Here is a 20,464-nt window from a genome sequence, read left to right as displayed (position 1 = left end):
ATATTATTTCTTGCCGAAGTGTGAGAATTGTGTGACCGGTTCCAATTTCAAAGGAATAACAGTACCTTGTCTCGAAAAAGGTTGTTTGGCCTGGAATTTATGTGGTATTCTGAAACTGAACGGTTTCAGGAAAATTTTATACTTTTTTCGGCTTTTCTTGATTTGAAGCGCTGCTATTCAGAGAGTAGTTCCTACAAAATATTTCTGCGAAAATAATGATTCGTTCATCGTTCTTACAAGCTTCGTCAATGACTCCAATACTCATCGTTTGTAGCTTTTGTGTTTGGATGGAAATAAACAGACAGGACATAAATTGAATTAAATAGTTTTGATGGACTATTTTGTGGAAAAATCTGGAAAAACATTTTTCAGATTTCTCGGTTCATCATGTGACTTAAAGAATATCGAAGGTTTGCTCGAATCTATCTGCACACTTCATTTTCATCAGATATTATCAACGTAATTCAACGTAGTTAAACGATGTCACGGTGTTCAAAGCACGTGTAAGCAATTTAAAGGGCTCTCCAATAGAACTACATATGCAAGTTAAGGGTAAATAGATGGATCAAGTCACTTGTACATTCAGTCGTTTATCGTGATTGTAATCATTCGTTTTTTTTTTAGTTTTTAATTTTTTCAGTTTTTAGTGGTTTTTTATACATTTTCGACAAAAAATGGAAGACGTCGGCCCGCATTATGTTGATGATTGGAGAAAGTACCCGCCGAAACATATCGAGGGTATTAAGTTGCTTCGGAAAGGCCCCACAGTAAGTTCACAAAGAGAATAATTAAAATTGTGATTACCGTTTCATCTCACTGCAATGCAATTTACGGTTAATCTTTTTCGTTTTTTTTTTTGTTCAACAAAATATTTCGTTGACTTTATTCAACGCCCTTCAAGTAATAATTCTAAATAGAATTCTAAATATAGCACTGAAGTTATGCAGGGTATCAAACAAATGTTGGCAGTGTAAGAAACAATTTTCAAACAACTCTAATTGGCAACTGTCACTCGAAGCACTTCTGCTTGAAGTGCGTCGCTTTACTTAATAAAATCATGTGTTCAGAGCTATTGTTACGAGCTTTTCAATAGATTTTAAATTAAAATGAAGAATTGCAAGAGTTGAGCCGTTCCAAAGTTTCAATTTTTGATTTTTACCGTTACAATATCAATCGCTTGACGAATCAAATTTATGTCACTGCATTCCCAAACCATTTCTTGATTCTCTTCCACCTTTATGAACCTTTAACGAACCATACATACGATGAACATTAGCACAGCTTGTTCTCATTGTTTGATCAGTATACCTATATACTTAACCACGATTACAACCAATCAATATAGAAACTATAAGTCCGTTTCATTCATTTGAATATATTCCGCCATTGCCTTTGCTCCCAAAATATCCCACACTAATCCGACCAATCACAGTGAGCCATTTGGAAATATACACGTCAGTGAAACATTTTGCATAAGAATTGAGTACCGACATCGACCGGTTGACAAACCATTCATTTCTCAAACGTTGAAAAGGAAAGTGCACAAATTATAAGAGGGTTCCCTTTTTTCGTTGTTTTCCATTGAATTTTCAAAATGAAAAATTTTGTATATTTGGTGGTCGCACTGTGTTTAGTGTCGGGTAAGAGCAAAAGTTAATGTTTCTTTCATGTTTCGGCTTTTTTTTTTTGGTGCTGCAAATTGTTACGCCTAGACTTTTGTTTATACTCCCATCGATCTAGACTTGGGGTCGAACATTTTTTTTTTTTAGAATTACAAATTCGTTCGATTCAATTTGATTGCGTACAATGGATTTAAGTTAATTTCTCTTTCATTTCTTTTGAATCCGCTGTAGCATTTACACCCGCATTTGCACTCGATGAAGATGATGTGGAAACAGTGGACATTGACTTGGGCTCGAGCAGAGAAGCTTCCAGAACAGGTAAATGATTGTGTCTTTGTACTCTAAATTATTCTGTTCAACGGGGGATCAGCCGGTGTGTTCATAAAACATTGGATGGATGCATCGTGCATTTTGTCGGTGTATTAAAAGCACGCACGTTTTCATACCTATCGCTATAAAAAAAATCGCTCTCAGAATTCGGATATACTCGATGACATACGTGGCCGAATAGAATTAAAAGTTATGTTCCCCATGGCCACATATCTGAATAGCTATTCGTCGGTAATCTAATACGTTTCTTATCAATCAAGGCACATTATGGGTTTATAGAAAAATAAAAATAAATTCGCCGATAAAATCTGGAATGAATGTTTCGTAGGCTGCTCGTTCGAATCAATTTTCAATTATTATTTTTTCAATTTCCTAATTTCTTGTTTTCAGATTCCGAAACAGTTAGGCGAGAGGAGGAGGCTATCAAAATCGATGAATTGAACGTTGCTCAAATAAGGGAACTTCGGGATCAGGTGAGTCTACACGAAAATAGTTTGATTCTACTGGTTGTATTCATATTGTCACTGAATCGAACGGTGTTCGTTAGGTTGCATTACTTTCGTAAGATTTGCTTTTTTTTAATTAAATCAAACAAACACTTTGTTTGACAACACCGGTTGTGTGACTTACGTTGGTCATTTCTCATTTTAACTGAAAAACGTCGGTGCGTCAATATCGTTTGCATTTTATGAGATCGTTAGTGATGATCGAAAATTGTTCATTTTAGTGAACCGATGGAATTTGTCAAAAAATATTGAATTTCATTGCACGCTCTTTTTGTGCTTCCAAAATGTAGTGAATCTAGTTGTTGGTCTATTTTAAGTCAACCAGCAACGACTTGAACGTAAATTTACCGGTTCCGATCTGATCTAAGAAATGGTCGCTCACATCCACTGAACAGTGCTTGCATGAATAGTACAACGGTGGTTCATCTCGTACACAATTTAGCTTAGTTTTTGAATCATAAATGTCCACAGTGTAGGTCCCCAATTGTTTTTCGATTCGTTCTTTCCGTTGATTTTAAAAATCGAAATTTTATACAGGGCGGTTCAGTCGAGAACCTTCCACAACATTTTCCTTTTACGTATCGCACCGACTCCAATATTAAGTGATAAGCCACAACTGGTGTTATGAAGCGTTTTTGTGTTCCCATCAATTTATAAATCGACTAGACTGCAATTTTCGTAACTGCCGTCGACTCGAATACATCGATTATAGCCCAGTTCTCAGTGTAATAATTAGAGAAGACAAGAATGTGATAACAAATATTAAACGTGCGTCTAGTCGCAAGATCTGCTCCACTCCACATGTTTTATTTATGCGAAATACTTGGACATCCTAGTGAATTTCCAGCGGAATTTTCCGATACCCAGTGACAAGATTACCTCTTCGGATCTCCAATTGTTCCTCAAGATTAACATGGGATTTTTTTTCCTATTTTTACAGGCCGAAAAACATACATTCCAAGCAGAAGTCAATCGTATGATGAAATTGATCATCAATTCGTTGTATCGCAACAAGGAAATTTTCCTCCGTGAATTGATTTCGAATGCTTCCGATGCTCTGGACAAGATTCGTTTATTGTCGCTGACCGATTCCACACAATTAGACTCGAACCGCGACCTGCAAATTCAAATCAAAGCCGACAAAGACAATAAAGTGCTGCACATCATCGACACGGGCATCGGTATGAGCAAAGCTGATTTGGTCAACAATTTGGGAACGATTGCAAAGTCCGGTACGGCCGATTTCTTGTCGAAAATGCAAGATGAAAAGTCCGAAGGCCAAGAGGAGAACGATATGATTGGTCAATTCGGTGTTGGTTTCTATTCAGCGTTCTTGGTTGCTGATCGTGTTGTCGTGACCACCAAACACAATTCCGATAAGCAATACATTTGGGAAAGTGATGCCAACAGTTTTTCGATCATTGATGATCCACGTGGTGACACATTGAAACGAGGCTCTCAGGTGTCATTGTATTTGAAAGACGAAGCTCAGGACTTTTTGGAAGAAGACACTGTCAAACAGTTGATCAAGAAGTATTCGCAGTTCATCAATTTCCCAATCTATCTGTGGACAAGCAAGTCGGTTGAAGAAGAAGTGCCAATCGAAGAAGAGTCAAAGGAAGAAACTACGGAAGATGCCGTTGAAGATGGTGACGAGGATGCAAAGGTCGAAGAAGATGCTGAAGAAGATAAGCCAAAAACAAAGAAAGTAACAAAAACCGTTTGGGACTGGTTGGTAATGAACGACAACAAACCGATTTGGACTCGTAAGCCATCTGAGGTCACCGACGATGAATACAACGAATTCTACAAGAGCCTTACGAAAGATAATTCCGATCCATTCACCCATACGCATTTCATTGCCGAAGGTGAGGTCACCTTTAAATCCCTGCTGTTCATACCGAAAGTGCAACCATCTGAAAGCTTCAACAAATATGGCACCAAGTCAGACAACATCAAATTGTTCGTACGTCGCGTTTTCATCACCGACGAATTCAACGACATGATGCCCAATTATTTGAATTTCATTCGTGGTATCGTCGACTCCGATGATTTACCGTTGAATGTGTCACGTGAAACGCTCCAGCAGCACAAGCTGATCAAAGTTATTAAGAAGAAGTTGGTACGCAAGGTGTTGGACATGATCAAGAAACTAGGAAAAGAGGAATACAACAAATTCTGGAAGGAATATTCAACCAAGTAAGTTTCGACCTTCCCATACCTTCTCTCGATGTCATGGGTTCGTTTACTAACATTTCTGAATTTCATTTTCAGCATCAAATTGGGAGTTATGGAAGATCCTAGCAATCGTTCCCGTTTGGCTAAGCTATTGCGATTCCAGTCATCCAATGGAAAGGACAAAACAGATTTGACAAGTCTCGAAGAATATGTAGCCAGAATGAAACCGAAACAGGAACACGTTTTCTGGTTAGCTGGATCCAGCCGCAGTGAAGTTGAAAGTTCACCATTTGTTGAACGATTATTGGCCCGTGGCTACGAAGTCTTGTACCTCGTCGAAGCCGTCGATGAATATTCCATCGCATCTCTGCCCGAATTCGATGGCAAGAAATTCCAAAACGTTGCCAAGGAAGGATTCTCGCTAAACGAATCTGAAGACTCGAAGGCCAAATTCCAAGAATTGACCGCACAATTCGAACCGCTAGTCAAATGGTTGAACGACAACGGATTGAAGGACAAAATCAGCCGGGCTCAAATATCTGAACGTTTGAGCAGTTCACCATGTGCATTGGTAGCTGGTATGTTCGGCTGGACCGGTAATATGGAACGTTTGGCATTGTCTAATGCCCATCAAAAGTCGGATGATGCGCAACGCAGTTACTATTTGAGCCAGAAGAAGACACTCGAAATCAATCCCAGACATCCGTTGATTCGGGAATTGTTGCGACGTGTTGAGGCTGATGACAACGATGCAACCGCCAAGGATATGGCACTAATGATGTTCCGCACGGCTACACTACGATCCGGTTATATGTTGCAGGAAACGTCCGACTTTGCTGACAGCATTGAGAAAATGATGCGACAAACGCTCGGTGTTTCGCTTGACGAACAAATTGAAGAAGAAGATTTTGTCGACGATCAACCGGAAGATGGCGGCAACGATCAGGAGGAAGAGGCTGATGAGGTGGATGCTGAGCACGACGAGTTATAAGTGTAAATCAAATTTTTTTTCTTTGACTGAGAATTTTACGTTTAAGTGAGTATTAGTGCGTGTGCATGTTTTGCCGTTCTTTCCTTGAATCAAGACTATCGTCAGAGTTTACAATTCGAGTGATTTTGGTGATACACAATATGATTCCGGGCAAATTTCTTTTCTATTTATTTTTGTTACGAAAAGAGAAGAAGGAGAAATGTTTTGCGATGAAAAAGGAAGCGCTTTTTTGAAGCAAAAAAAATACAAAAATTTTCGTACCAAACGCACCTCTGTTTTAATTTGAAAAATTCCGTAAACTGGCTACAACACCAAGTCCATACAATAGCTTATCCTCCAACGTCGACCAGCCCTTGGATTGAGCTTCCTGCAATTCGTTCAACTCTGCCTTCAATTCACTCGTCTCAGCTACTGTCCGGCCGTGACATTTCAGAAATATGCCCAGAAATGTCTGTGCCAATTCAAAGTTCACATTCGTGTTGAACATGTACTCGATCATTTTCATAAACTGAAGCATAACTCCAATGGAACCACCACCATCCGGATGTATGGATTTCACCTCAAAGTCTATCATCGACGGACCCAGATTCATTAAATGGTCGACGCTTTCCTGATAGTTACCCGATTCGATGGACGCCTCCAGTTTTTTGCCGAATATCGTCAAATTGTGAAAATTGTCCGGCATCAGCAATTTCGTCTTGCCGTCGTTCACTTCGTTGGGCACATCGAATTTCAAATCCAGACCGGCAACGGTTGGTAGAAAGAATGGTGCTTGTTTCGGGGTTTTTGGTGGATCTTTCGGTTTGTTGCGCTTTTTTACGAGATCCAAATCGAGCAAATTTTGCCATTTCGATAAAGCCACAGTCGACATGGTCACTAAATCACTGTCCAACTGCAACGGTGAGTCATAATCCATGTCCAATTTTTCTCCGTCCAGCGACAGTTCTTCGATTTCTGGCAACTTTCCATCACTCGATTCGGTCGATGGTAGTTCTAAGAGTGGGGCTTCTGAGTGAGGATCGATTGAGCGCAACGATACGTGACTGAACAAGGTTTTGTTGGCCCAAATGAACAGTCCCAGATAGTTAACGTGAGCTGTTGCTAAGAAATCGCCAGTCGGTGACATTGTCAAAGAGATGCACGCTGTTTCCAGCTGTAAAAAGAGGAAAGAAATATAATGGCCAGGCTATGACGACAATAGCTACACCATGCACACCTTAAAATGGTCGATCAAATAAGACGACGGAATGTCCCAGACTTTGATTGTACAATCCATTGACGATGTCAATAACCATCGACTATCCGGACTGAAGCATGCATCGGTAATCGGTCCGGTGTGACCTTCAAACTTACGAACCACTATTTTAGTGTCACAATCAACAATGGCAATGGAGAATTCTTCCAGCACCACGCACAGCATAGCACTCTCGCGGTGTGATCGAAACATTCGAACGCCGTCGTTCATGTCCAGCACACCGGACACAGTATTCGATTCTTTGAAATTCCAGAATTTAACCAATCCATCGCTGCCTCCGGTTATTACGTACTGATTCAGATTGTCACAATGCACTCCTCGTACGGCACTGCTGTGTGCTGGATTACCATACGTTGCACGATGTATCCCCGATTGCATGTTAAAGCGTTCAGCGTCACCAGACGAATATCCTGCGCAAGGAGAACATAGTTTAATAACGACGCCCCGAAGCAAACGCTAACCGAGGATCTTGTTTACCAATTACAACGAAGTTTCCGCATTGCGTCAAACACAGACACACCGCTTCCGATTCAAAATCGGTCCGATTTTTGTTATGAAACTTTTCGGGTACAATTTTCAAGTCTCCCATTCGGCATTTGTCAAATGACCAAGTTGTTGTCATCACTAGGCCACTATGCACAGCCGCTATACTGTCCCATTCTTTATCTCTAGTCGTTTCGCTGGCAAAGAATGTTATTGGTGGCATCAGCAGCGAATCTTCTTCGAATTTATCTGCAAAATGGATAAGACTCAGTTCGATCTGTGAATGTGAAAGCTCTCCCAACGCTCGACATACTTTTCCTTTTCGATGCTTTACGATTGTAACTCGCTCGTCCCATACTTTTGTTGAGTGTTTCGGTCATTGTATTGAAAATGCGCAACGACGAGTCTTCTCCTGCTGACAAAATGTTCTGTCCGTTGATTCCGTGGTAGCGAACGAATTGCGGAGGTGCTGAATGTCCTTCCCTGAATGCATAGAAACAAAGTGTTGGAGTTTAGGACTCAATTTGAAAACCGAAGCAATTGTCATTTTACCTGACTCTAAGCAGTCTAGCTCCGCCGTCTGGCATGTCAAATATCCACAGTTTCATTGTATTGTCGGGTGATGTGGTAAATACAAGTGGCTCATTGGACAAACACTTGAGCGTCGTCACCGATTTATGGTGTGCCAAAAGTTGGCTCGTAACCTTGGAAGGATAATTTCTATTTTCAGTAAATTGGAATGGGGCAATGGAACAGCGGATCAACTCACCTTCATTTCATCCAAATTCCAAAATACAATTTTCCCATTTGTACTTGACGTTGCCATTATCGACTGACCGTCCGTTCGGAATGTTATGCCTGTGACTGCTCCCCATTCCTGATTGAATTCCATCAGTTGTTTGCCGAACTTCAGATTGAGCAGCACAATTCGTCCGGTGATTAGGCCGATAGCAGCCACGTCCACAGCTGGCGCTGCTTCGAGGCATGTGATTTTGTTGCCATAACTCTCGAACGTATGCACCAGGCGACAGTCTTTGATATTCCACAATTGCAGGCCACCTTGTTCGCTTCCCAGTAAGATTTTGTTCAAATACGTTGGTGGATGCATCACGGCCGATATTTTGAATTCGTCATTTTTGAACGGCAGATCCAAGTATTCGTCGGCCAATTTAATGTTCCAAACCTTCAAATTACTGTCCTCATCAATCGACACAAGATGTGCTCCGAATGGTAGCATCAAGTGAACGTTGCTGCGGTGGCCTTTGTACACATGTTTGATAACATTTCCCGATCGCCAAGCGTAAATGTTCTTAGCACTAGCAGCGTACACGACATAATTATCCGATGCTATGCATGTTATATCCTCCGGATGAATGCCGGACACACAGATTAAACGGAAATGATCACAACTGTACGTGTGGAATAGCCGACCGATGCAGGTCACAATCACATTTTCTTTCCTTCGGCGAATGTATCGAATACAGGCCGGTACATGGTTGGTAACGAAACCGAGCGCTCGATTCCGCCGGAACAGTCTACTGCCTGACATATTTTCTATGTTTTCTAATCAAAATAATATTTCAATTCACCGCACCGATGAAAACTATAACCCAGGTCTTATGAAAAAGAAAACAATATCGTAGCTGTCAAACCGAACGCATGGCATGGACAAAAGATTGCAGCCATGAATTCATCCTTTAAAATGAGAATTGAGCGCGAGAAATTCAATATTTGAAATCGAGAAAATATTGACGTTCGATGCGCACCGTTTTATGAAATAGTGCAGCATCGGTGTTAGAAAGCTTAAGTGTTGCTATCAGCACAAATAAATTATTAAACTTGAGGGCTTAATAACTCTACAGGACTATCGAGTCTCTGCTAGTGATAACTCTTGACGTGACTCTCAGGGAAATTGGTATTGTGGTAAATGGATAATGTTAACCATGAACGACAATTTTTTCATACTCTCCACTATTTAATGTAATTACTCTGGTAAGTTATACAGGAAGCTTGTGAAAATATTTAAAACAAATCTTTTTTGATTCACCCACCCGATTTCAATTGTAAAAAAACCTGAGACATGAAAATTCACAGTACCCGAAGTAGTCAGGTTACTCGAAAACCTGAAACAGTTCAACTAAAACGAATATTCGCACTTTTCGTTAGCACAGTCGGCAACTTTGAAATAAGTGACTCATTTCCTTCTAGTTCATCCACTCATACCAACAAACATGTTTTCAAGCCGTTAAACGGTTTTACAATTACGACGCGCATGCGTGTAAATTTTTCACCAATATAAACAAGTATTATGACATTTGCTTGTATGAGTGGATCAGCTGAAAAACAGTAGAAATAAAATGTGGCGCTTATTTGAAAGTCGCCGACTGTATTACCAGCCCAAAGCTTATTTACATCGAAGCATTTCCTACAGTTTGTTATTATAAGATTTTTTTCCTTCATTAATTTAAACTAACTAGACACAGTCGTCTGCAAAAAGTAAATAGTATGTACTAGATCAAGATATAATCTTTTAAAAAGTTTTTTTTTGTTGAAAAGTTGGCAAACATTTTGTTTCTTCACCGAATTTAAAACGATTCAAAATAATTTATTTGGTCGATTTTACTTCGAGAAATTAGCCCTACGACACATTTACCACGAAATGAGAGTCCAGGTGTAAAAATGATCAAATTCGACACTATTTTTCAGTTGCAGAGGTCCTGAGCTTCAGTACATTTAAACATTTTCATCTACATGGAGAATGATCTCTTAATTTACGATATTTTCTCTCTAGTTTTGGTTTGCTCGAATCTATGTGGTCATCATTAGCATTAAATCGGTACATGTTGCGTTGTGATAGCTCATTCGAAAGGTATTTCGATAAGAAATATTACATAAATTATCTTCTAGAAATATTCCTTTAAGCGAATTGATATCTATGAGTTACACTGACAAAAAAGATTCGAAAAACTCATTTGCTGCAGGTAACTTTGTCTCCAGGTAATCTAGCTGCGACAGATAATGTAGATTACCTGGAGACAAAGTTACCTGCAGCAGTTGAGTTTTTCGAAACTTTTTTGTCAGCGTATATCATAGAGTTATACTCGAGAGGTGACATGGGTGACATGGTGGTGCGGTCTATCGAAAGAAACAACAATAAATATTCGTCTAGTCGGTTGGCCTGCAGAGGCGCCACATTTTTTTATAGTACTTCAATCTCACTGGACTATTTTTTGTGTAACAACTTCACATTGATTCATTCCATTGAAATGTCACAGCACTGAAGTTTGTTCATGACAGAATTCGGTGACAACAGTCTTTTTATGAAGAAAAGTACTAAATTGTAATAGAATTGTAATATAAATTGTACCCTAAATTTCTAAACTTCATATGGGAAACCATACATGTTGAAATAATGAGTGTAACTCTATGGTATAGATTTGTCATTTATTCTTGTTTTGCTTTGGATAAAATTGCCTTGATGGATGTGTCAAAAATTTATATGAAAATATGCAATGACAGGTACCCCAGGGAGGTTCTGGCATAAGAGCTATTTGCAGGGACTATTTTGCATAATTCTTTTTTAGAATTTTGAAAATTATCAAGAATTTCGAGAAATTTCACGAAAATAGTTTCCGGATGAACCCTTCGAATGAATGTTTCATCCGGTATGTTTGCGTTGCGGCACACTATCTTTCGCAACTTTTTTTGTTAATAAATAAAACAATCTGTAATTTATGATATTAACTTTTATTTAAATAAATATTTTGTTTTTATATGATGAAAAATGCTCCAGCCTTACATTTTACATTATATAAACATAGCGAATATTTTTTGCTCATTTCTTTTGTTCTAATATAGAGGGGATAATGTTCTTACAATCATAAAGAGTTCGCCGGTTGTTAGGCAGATTTTATTTTCATGCATCTATATCAACAGGCGACCCATTACGTGATACTTTATTTACAATTTTTAAATTATATTCCCGCCATTGACACGAAAAATAATTTTTAAATTTTTAAAAGTTAAAATAAAAATATTTTTTTGTTTTGCTCTATGGGATTTCTATGCAGTTAAAGTCATCGAGAACGGTTAATCGGAAAACTTAATAAATTATTTTGTTGTTATTTTCTCGATAAGGTCGCCATTGTTTTGGTTATTTCGTCGAGAATTTTCAATCTGAAAGAATAATTTCTTGTTTAAAAACTTCCACCCAAATCTACCATTTTTATGATGACCGTTACCATTTGCCTCATAACGTTGTACACAGCGTAACGAAGTTCTTTTTCCTGGTTTTCATAAAAATCGTCCCCAACTGGCTGCTCAAGTTCGTTCATGTCGACCTATTATTTTAAAGTTTTTTTTTTTAAAGATCTCTTGGGTCAGTACACAGTTCATGCAAAATGAATAGCGCCGTTATGTCACAAGAGATAAAACAATTTTTATAAACGAATTCTAATTATCGATTCATGATTTTCCGCAGTCGTGTGGTTTCAACGTCGATCGAAGCATGTAATCTCTCATGAACTGTGTACTCATCTCAAAAAAATTATTTCAAAAAAAGTTTACTCTAAGTTCCTTGTTCGGATCGCTCCTGAACGGATTTTGAGGAAATTGATTCTCATCGTTTGATATTTGAGGCTCTGACCGCTTTCCATGTCCACCGTAGCATGAATGCCCGTATAGAGCGCAGCCACCTTTCATTTTGAGCGAAAAATAAAGAAAGTTGAGAGAATTTTCTTTAAAATTATTTACATCGTATGAAGAAAAGCAATATTTTGATAAGATAATTTAGCATACAGCGAACACTGATAAACATTGTGTGTACTAAAAATGCGTATAATTAGGTGCGTGGGTTTATACGTTTGAGATTTTTGTGCGAACGTGATTTTAGAATCAACGAATAATAAAATTCAATTTCATTGTCTATGTTCGTTCATCATATCCAACACCTATGCTCCCATCTCGAATAGTTAAGTGAATGAGTATGTCATCCATAAGGGAGTTCAATATGCACGTGCGATACATTCAACAACCCACCGTTTCTACATTCGAATTATTTTTTGGTCTAAATTTAGGTCATACCAAAAATGTAAATAGGTCGCATTGTAACACATTAGAAAAGTTAAGGGGGATGAAATAAGTATATTATCGTTTTATACCTCTGTGTCATTTTATGCTACCACGTTACTATTCTTGTTATCAACCGGCGCTCAAAAAAAATTTAAATGAAGAACATACCAGAGAGTGGGGGTGCTCTGGTAGTTTCGTCGCAAATATGATAAAATCATGTCTGTCTGTTCGATGTCACGTTCATCAATAAAAACATTTTCGTGTAATTTTGTTTATAAATTAGAACGCGTGCTAGTCTTTGCGGTAGTTACAGGAACATTTACGGTGGGTAGTGAAATCGTATGTGATTACGGTTGGGTGATTTTAAAAGTATTTTCAAGTTGTTATTTCAAATTAATTTGCTACCTGCAAACAATGACGTCGTTACAACAGTAAACTTTTAGAAACATCCCCAGTTTCGTGAAAAATCTGTTAGGTCTGCTACTTCTTTTGTTAAAAGTTTCTAGTAGTGTTTGAGAGTGATATCGCCAAATCTTCAGGCTTTCGGGGAACAATGGTTCTTCGGTTTTAATGAGTGATAGCTCGTTAGATTCGTCTTTTAATTCAAGGAAATACTTATTTTTCATTTTTTCGAAAAAAAAAACATTTTTCTGTGAAACGCGTTCCAAATTGAAGGGATATCAGAGTGTCCAGGAAACAGTTTTTCGGTAATAACTCGAGAAATAACTAATCAAAGTTAATAAAATCACCAGAAGTTTTGGCGATATCACTCTTGATACGAAATCTTTTATCTTAACTCATTAATATTTTGACATGAATAAGAAAACACTAGCCAGTCTCTGAAAAGTTTTGTTTAACGTAGCTATAAAAAAGTCTTCACAGTAAACTTATTGTTTCTTAGTTTACTGTGAAGAATGCGTGTTTTGAATGCGGTTTGCAAAGAAAGGACTATGGTGTGGCCGTATTAAGTATACAGAATCTAAGGTTGAACATGCACGTTTCATTTTCTACTCTGTCAGCGATTCAATTTGAATCAAACTTGTCACACCATCGATTCAGTCAATGTTAATTCTTAATTGAGTTGGCCAGACAGAGAAGTGTGATGTTTAATCTTTTATACATTTTTCAGAGAGCTTTTCCGATCTTTAGATTTCATTTTAATTCGAATTTGACACTAAACCTGTCACATACGTCTATTCATCTGCTATCGATAACGATGACAAAATAATGACAAGTTCTAAGTAACATGGTCATTTATACAGTAAAATGCATGTTAAAAAAATTGAAGTACAAGATTTGAAATCAACAGATTGAAAATACTTTGATTGATGGAAGTAGTAGACCCAATCATAATACTGATCATATGCATGCCGTCTGTAACAGGTTAAATAAAAAAAAAAATATACTGCCGCATAAGCTCTTTAAAGTTGCAAAGACATTGACCTATTACGTCGTGCAACACATCGATTTCCCAACGTTTTCTCTATTATTTATAAGTACTTACGTTTGGCATAGGTTTTGGTGGAAATGCTTAAAATTAAAATTATTGACAGAAGTATTGCTGATAGTTGATACATGGGTTTCATAATTGATTTGTTTATTGCACTGTTATCTGAAAAGAAATAAGATAGATTTCATATTTTAACACTAGACATATCCACCCGATGAAATAGTAATGAGAAATAAATTTAGAAAATGTGTTTAATCATCCACGAAGACAGTTGTCTACGAGTTTTTGATAAAGGTAGAACATTTTTCTATAAATAACAGCTTCTGACCAAAAACTAATCTCAAAGGCACTACATTTTATTCCGTAACCATAACCGTAGCCATAACCATAACCGTAAGTGTAATGGACTCGGCTTCTAAGTCACAATTTTTGAAAATTGTAGAAATTGTTAGCTCTAACCTAACTGTCTTTAGGTAGCCAATCCAGGAGGTATTACAATTATTCCAATTTTAATTTATTGACTCTATTGAACCAAAGTCCTACATCGGCTGCTTTTAATTTATTTTTCTCTCAGTGTACCGAAGACGACCCAATGATGTCATCGAAGGCCCCGCGTGTTGCAGGGCAACAATTTTCTAATTTTCTTTTGATAAAATGTTTATCGACAGACATTGAATGGAATGATTTAATCCATACGTCTGTCTCCACGTAATAGAATTAAATGAAGAGGAAATCAAATTCAATTTTATACTGTAAAGAATGTCTTTTCGCCACGTATAGAGAGTGAGATGATTTTTCCACATTTTCTAACACAGGTTTTGTTGGCTGGCATTAAATAAAATTTATTTTCGGGAAAAGCAACACTTTTGCATTACATTTTTCTGATTCAATTCATTTTTTTTCATTTGTTTTGAATTTATAAAATAGCACCTGTGGCTGTGTGTGATGATAAGTACCAAGTACGCATACATTTGTTTCACATGTGATTACCCTCGAATACGTTATGTGGGAAAATGGGAAAACGTTGGCAGATTATTAGATTTACGCTTATAATGAAAGGGAGGGTGATCGATCATTTAAAATTCCATTTGTTTCCAGTGGAAATGCTGCCTTCGTTTACATAGAAATATGCTGGTTCCAGTAATAACTCTCTACCCTTAGTACCTGCAACATCACTCTCGACCAGTGAAAAAAAAACGTAAAGCGAGAAAAACAATGTCTTTCAAGTCTAAAGACAAGTGTATCGGCTGATGTTTCTCTAAAAAATTTATAACTCGGGCTTTGTTCCACTTCGATTAAAATAAAAATTGGCAAAAAATAATCCAACAATCGGCACTTTCCTTCCGGATATAAAATACAACGAACGATGCTTGAAATGGAGTAGCTAATTTTTGGTTGGTATTAGCACTTAAAGATTTTATACATACACGGAACCAACCAACAACATTGATATGAAGAATATTGTGTGAACCGAAACAGTTATCGTGGCAAGGGAAAATTAAGTCTAATTAAAAGTGCGCTCATCAGGAAATGTTTTTCTTGCAAAATTTGTGGTTAATGTTATTCCCAATGTTTCTTTACCGCGTTTGTTCTCACATTTTTACAATCTAAACAATCAAAACGCCACTCATCTTTTCTCGTCTTTTACATCGCTCGGCTGAATTATTGGAAGGCATTTGTATCGCTGAATTTACCTCGAAAAGTAAGCAACACCTGGCTTCCCTTTAGTTATTTGGCATTGTTAGTACGATTTGCTCTTATCAGTTCTATACTAGTTCTAGTCATAAACTCAGGTATATTATGAGATTAGCTCGACATACACAGATCAACGAACGTTATAATGTTGACCAATTGAAGCAAAGTCGATTTAAAAGGAATCGCTTACCGAAAACTGACTTATTTCCCAGCGAACTAAATTTTTGTGTCTAGAAAGATATTCTACCCTAGAATCCAAAAATAGTTTCAAATAATGATCTGGATTCTTGTGTAATCAGAGGGAGGTGATTGAAAAGCGAGATACATATTTGCCAAATTCCTCCATTCGGTGTGTGAATGTTGCACCTCAAAAGCACATTCATTGTACCCATGCATGTTTGGTATGATTGGAAAGTTGAGACTGGTATAATGATGAGGAAAGAAAGTTTAAGAATTCTTTAGAATTTCGCTGATATAATCAAATTTGTCAATTTTAGTTTCACGACATAAGCTCTCCTCGTTACCTCGTGAGAAAAATTTTACAAGATTCAAGCCATTTTTTGAAACTGATCTTTACTTCAATGGTTGACCGCTTTTGAAAAGAATCGTCCAAGCTAGTTATGCATATGAATATTATTTTAGGACAGCAGGACATCATTTTTTGCATTTCATCCATGGACTATTTTAAAGAAAATATTTTCCAATATTTTCGGAAAGTGTTGTCCTAATTTTCCTACATTTTTTAGAAAAATCCAAGAACTTTTATTGGAATCACTGCTTTTTTGGAAAAATAATTTCGGCAGAGAAACTAATTTAATTGGAACTGCTTCACCATTAATTTGAAACTTAATTTGATTATTTGCAGTAAAGTTTGCAGACAAATTGACCACACAGCATATGGAAACAAAAAAAATTCATTAAAAGTACTGAGTTGTGAATTGAATGCGAACTTGTATAAATTGTTTAAATCGTAAAGATTATCTGCAACCAATAAAAGAATAACAAACAATTGTTACGCAAAAGTAGTTTAAAAAACCCACGAAACTATTAGAATAAAAAAAAACGTATTTTGAGTGAACTATGAAATCCATTTCGAGATGTTTGGGCGAATAGAAACAAAATTACTCTGTTCAACTACGTTTTTGAATGTGTTCAACCACAAGCATTCAGAATAATTTTTTACATGGACATTGATTAATGCTCATTGTTAAAAGTTAACTCCTTAATTCAAATGACTTCATGAAATATTGAGAATGCTGTTCATGTGTAAAATATATTCAAAATTTGGTATATGCTAATTGGAAAATGATGGACGGCGAAAAGATTGTGAAAAAGTCTTCCATATACAATTTGCACATTGCATTGTTTGTAGTCATCCGATTCTAAGAAATTGAGAATTAAATGTCGTAAAATAGGAAGGTAAAAAAAGTGTGGAATTACGATCCATTCATAGGGTAGCTCAAGGCTGACTTGATGAAAAAGTTAAGTTATAATTTATTCGGTTTTCTTTTTCTAAAATTTTTCTTAAATGATATCATCCCTGTGAGTCTGGCACTTTTTCCCTCACAATTGAGTAATACCCTTCATTCCCAACAGTGTTTGAAAAGGCTGATAAATTTGTCTTTTCAATAAACTGGCGAAAAATTGCAGCCTCGGACCCTCGGAGTTTATTAATTCAAATTTGACACTGAGAAGTAAATTTATCACCACCTAGAAACTGTGGTGGACGTTGAGCTCTAATTGATTTTAGACAGAATTAAAAAAAATTAAAATCTAATGGATGTAAGCGGATGTACCTCAGAAAACATTTTTATTTTGAGTATTAGTCAAATACGATAAAAGTGGGTCAGAAACCGGCCCACGTAATTGGATTTTCGATTTTAACTTGACTCCTATTTCTGCTGTAACTCGTACAAATTGCAGAAAAATGTACGACCAAAAATATTCAATATTTACTTCCATCTAATGAATAAATCCTTTGAAATATTTATTCTTATGAAATTATAGCTTCCAAAGTTGTAATGCAATTCATTACATAAAGGAATAATCGACATTACATTAGTTACTGTTATAGCAATTCCTTACGTGGAATTTATTGACTTATTTATATCACCAGTACAACGGACTACAATATTTAACCGTTCAATTTAAAAATGAATTATAGATTGAAGTCGTATATTTTGAAAGTATTTTAATTAAAAGTAAAAATAGTACATAGGAGACCCGAAAATAGCTCTGAAAAATATAAAGAAATTGAAATGTCCCTAACACCGTACAACTAATGAAAAACGAGATAGAACACAGAGCCCACTTGTTGAACCTACCGTGTAAACACTTTGTCGAACCTTTCGAGTTGAATTAATTAGTTACATGTAAAGACAAGTGAAATTCGACATGTTTTTAGTTTTGGGAGTTGGTGTGATTTGTAAACACACAAAATTTGTTTAACAATTTAAAATCTAGATTTTTTATTTTAGTATTTTATCCAAAATTCAGAGAAGAAAAATCTAGATTTTCATTTGTTCGACGAAATTTTCACAAACCACAACAACTCTCAAATTAGAAAACATGTCGAATTTCACTTTTCTTATTAATGAAAAATTTCCATTTTTGACTATTATTTCTCAAATAAAAGGTTTCAGCTTGAAGAAATTAAATGTATTGAAAAAACACTGTCGCTTTTCGAGTTTTAATTAGTTAGATTCTAGGACTTTAATTACACTGAACAGGAGTGGTGAAATAGTTAGACGATTCGTGAAAGATGAAACCTCTGAGCGGACAACAAATTTGCCGGAAGATTTTTCTATTTTGTTAAAATTAGTAAGAAATTTCTTAACAGAAAAATTATTTAAATTTTAAAAACAGATCTCAGTCCACATCAAAGAAGTTCTAAATTACAACAGTTGGTATTGTGTTGTTCCCATCATTAAAATGATGTAATTGGAAATTCTTTTTTAAGCTTTAAACTTTCTACGCAAATAATTTATTCAAAGAACTATAGCAATTAAAAGGAGCAAGAACTTCAAGAAAATTGCCAACGAAAATTGTTAATTAATTATGCACTCAAATGGTACGGAAAATAAAGGAATCAAAAAAAAAATAACAACCTGTTCTTCAACGAAAATCAGTTGATTTTTCACAATTTATTTTTACTATCACGCAAACGTTATTACACCAATTTCTACTAAATGCTAATAAAATTATTCTTACACGACTCTGTTTATATTTATTATTTTTTTGTTGTTAGTACACGGTTCGAGATCAACGATATGAATGAACACTTCATAAATAGTATCTTGACTTTATACTGGAGCCGCAAATATACTCGCACACAATATACGAGATATCCTCCAATATACCTACGTATACGAAGAAACAACGTACAGTATAATAAGGGTATTCACAGTTGCGAACTTAAATACTCGAGTATATTCGACTGATTTGAGAACTATTTCACAGGGCTTTCAATGATTGACGCTGTCGGCAAGTCGGTGTTCACTTCACACCAACAAAATTTTCATGATCAAAAATTTAAATTTCTTTACAAATGATTTGTTTCTTAAATTTTGGAGCTCAACACACCGACTGCCAATCTATTTCAGTATAAATCGTATAACGACAACTGTTAACTGAAAAATAATTAAATTTCGAGTCGTCGCGTTTATTTGGTCAAACTGGCAGTGTGTATTTAATTTCATACACAAAGCCTAATGTAATATCTATGTTCACACACCACACATACACTACACTTTCAATCTAATGGCGTTCGAAGTAAATATCATTTTGTCTGAACCCGTGGCTTTGGCGCTAGAGCTTTCGACTCATAATCGAGAGGTCCCGAGTTCAAATCCGTGGTTTGCCAAGATGATTTTTCCTTCATTCGCTTTCTATGTAACACTTCCTCGTAGATATTCCAATTGTCCGTTGCCAATTCGCAACGTTGAAAATATCGAATGTCCCATTTAATTTCATACACAAATTAAATTGTGTTAGTACCCAGGTAAAGTAATTAGTTTTTTAATCGGCGAGGAAATTTGAACGAAATTACGTAAAATATGTGGTCCCAACATTCAATGCTAAATCGAAATGTTTGGTAGTTTGTGTTTGTCCTCTGAATTAAGTGACCAAATTGAAATATCAGATGCGTCAAATGTATTGGTGGAAAATCGTACGAAATGTGCATCTTATACAAACCGATGTTGGAGCATTTTGTTTTACCAAAATCCGTCGGTTCGAAATTTATTTATTTTTCAGTTGACAGTTTGCATTATAGGATATGTTCCGAATATACTCGATATACTTAAATGTACTGAATATACTCGTTTATAAGTTGACAACTGTGAATACCCTTAATGTTCGCTTTTCACCATCCACATCGATAAGAAAATGGTAAAAAAAGAGAAGAAGAAAATGTATGTTCCCACATTACGGCTGTCGACACAGGTAGCAACATGATTCATCAATATTCAATGATAACGTTGCAAGCAGTTCCTGAGCTTTTCATTAAATTCTAAATATTTATAAGTAAGGTATTGTTATTCCGTTTAAATGCGATACGCTTAAAAGATAGACAAACATCATAAACACACATACACACAGAGACAGTCAGTCAGGGTATCTATGCTACTTGTTGTAGATTGTTATAAATGAAATATTATTGGAAATAAAAGACGAGATGTGATGTATATATAACTCCGGATGAATTTACTCCGTTTGTGCGAATAAGACTTACCGATTAATGGGAAAATAGCAGATATGTGTGTGGGTATCTGACGAATGGGCTGCTTATTCGTATTTAATCGTTATTACATCAAAGTTAATAATCAGCCAAACCGTCATTATTAAAGTGATAGCTCAGCTCAAATCGTAATTTGTAATTGATTA

The 20,464-nt window shown here is 36.3% G+C and overlaps 2 protein-coding genes and 1 long non-coding RNA gene across 3 annotated transcripts; 1 reads left to right on the top strand and 2 right to left on the bottom strand.

The window, feature by feature from the left end:
• Window positions 1-1,450: 1,450 nt before the first annotated feature.
• On the top strand, window positions 1,451-5,892 carry LOC119067352 (endoplasmin). Its single transcript, XM_037170262.1, has 5 exons — window positions 1,451-1,640; window positions 1,854-1,940; window positions 2,343-2,425; window positions 3,399-4,657; window positions 4,733-5,892. The coding sequence occupies exons 1-5, from the start codon at window positions 1,595-1,597 to the stop codon at window positions 5,625-5,627; spliced, it is 2,370 nt and encodes a 789-aa protein (XP_037026157.1). The 5' UTR covers window positions 1,451-1,594; the 3' UTR covers window positions 5,628-5,892.
• Window positions 5,654-9,024, bottom strand: LOC119067351 (WD repeat-containing protein 36). Its single transcript, XM_037170261.1, has 6 exons — window positions 8,135-9,024; window positions 7,918-8,069; window positions 7,679-7,848; window positions 7,360-7,614; window positions 6,844-7,292; window positions 5,654-6,780 (listed from the first exon to the last, which is right to left on the bottom strand). Exons 1-6 carry the CDS (start codon window positions 8,912-8,914, stop codon window positions 5,905-5,907), a joined length of 2,682 nt encoding a protein of 893 aa, XP_037026156.1. The 5' UTR covers window positions 8,915-9,024; the 3' UTR covers window positions 5,654-5,904.
• A 2,072-nt stretch (window positions 9,025-11,096) lies between these two features.
• On the bottom strand, window positions 11,097-18,869 carry LOC119067350. Its single transcript, XR_005085924.1, has 5 exons — window positions 18,688-18,869; window positions 13,940-14,047; window positions 11,932-12,059; window positions 11,607-11,705; window positions 11,097-11,541 (listed from the first exon to the last, which is right to left on the bottom strand). It is a non-coding gene; the product is annotated as an uncharacterized LOC119067350 (long non-coding RNA).
• Between the last annotated feature and the right edge of the window lie 1,595 nt (window positions 18,870-20,464).

The sequence above is a fragment of the Bradysia coprophila genome, assembly GCF_014529535.1.
Source record: "Bradysia coprophila strain Holo2 chromosome X unlocalized genomic scaffold, BU_Bcop_v1 contig_12, whole genome shotgun sequence".
Classification (NCBI taxonomy): domain Eukaryota; kingdom Metazoa; phylum Arthropoda; class Insecta; order Diptera; family Sciaridae; genus Bradysia; species Bradysia coprophila.
Note: the sequence above shows the minus strand (reverse complement) of the source record. Positions and strands in the feature narration are given on the sequence as shown.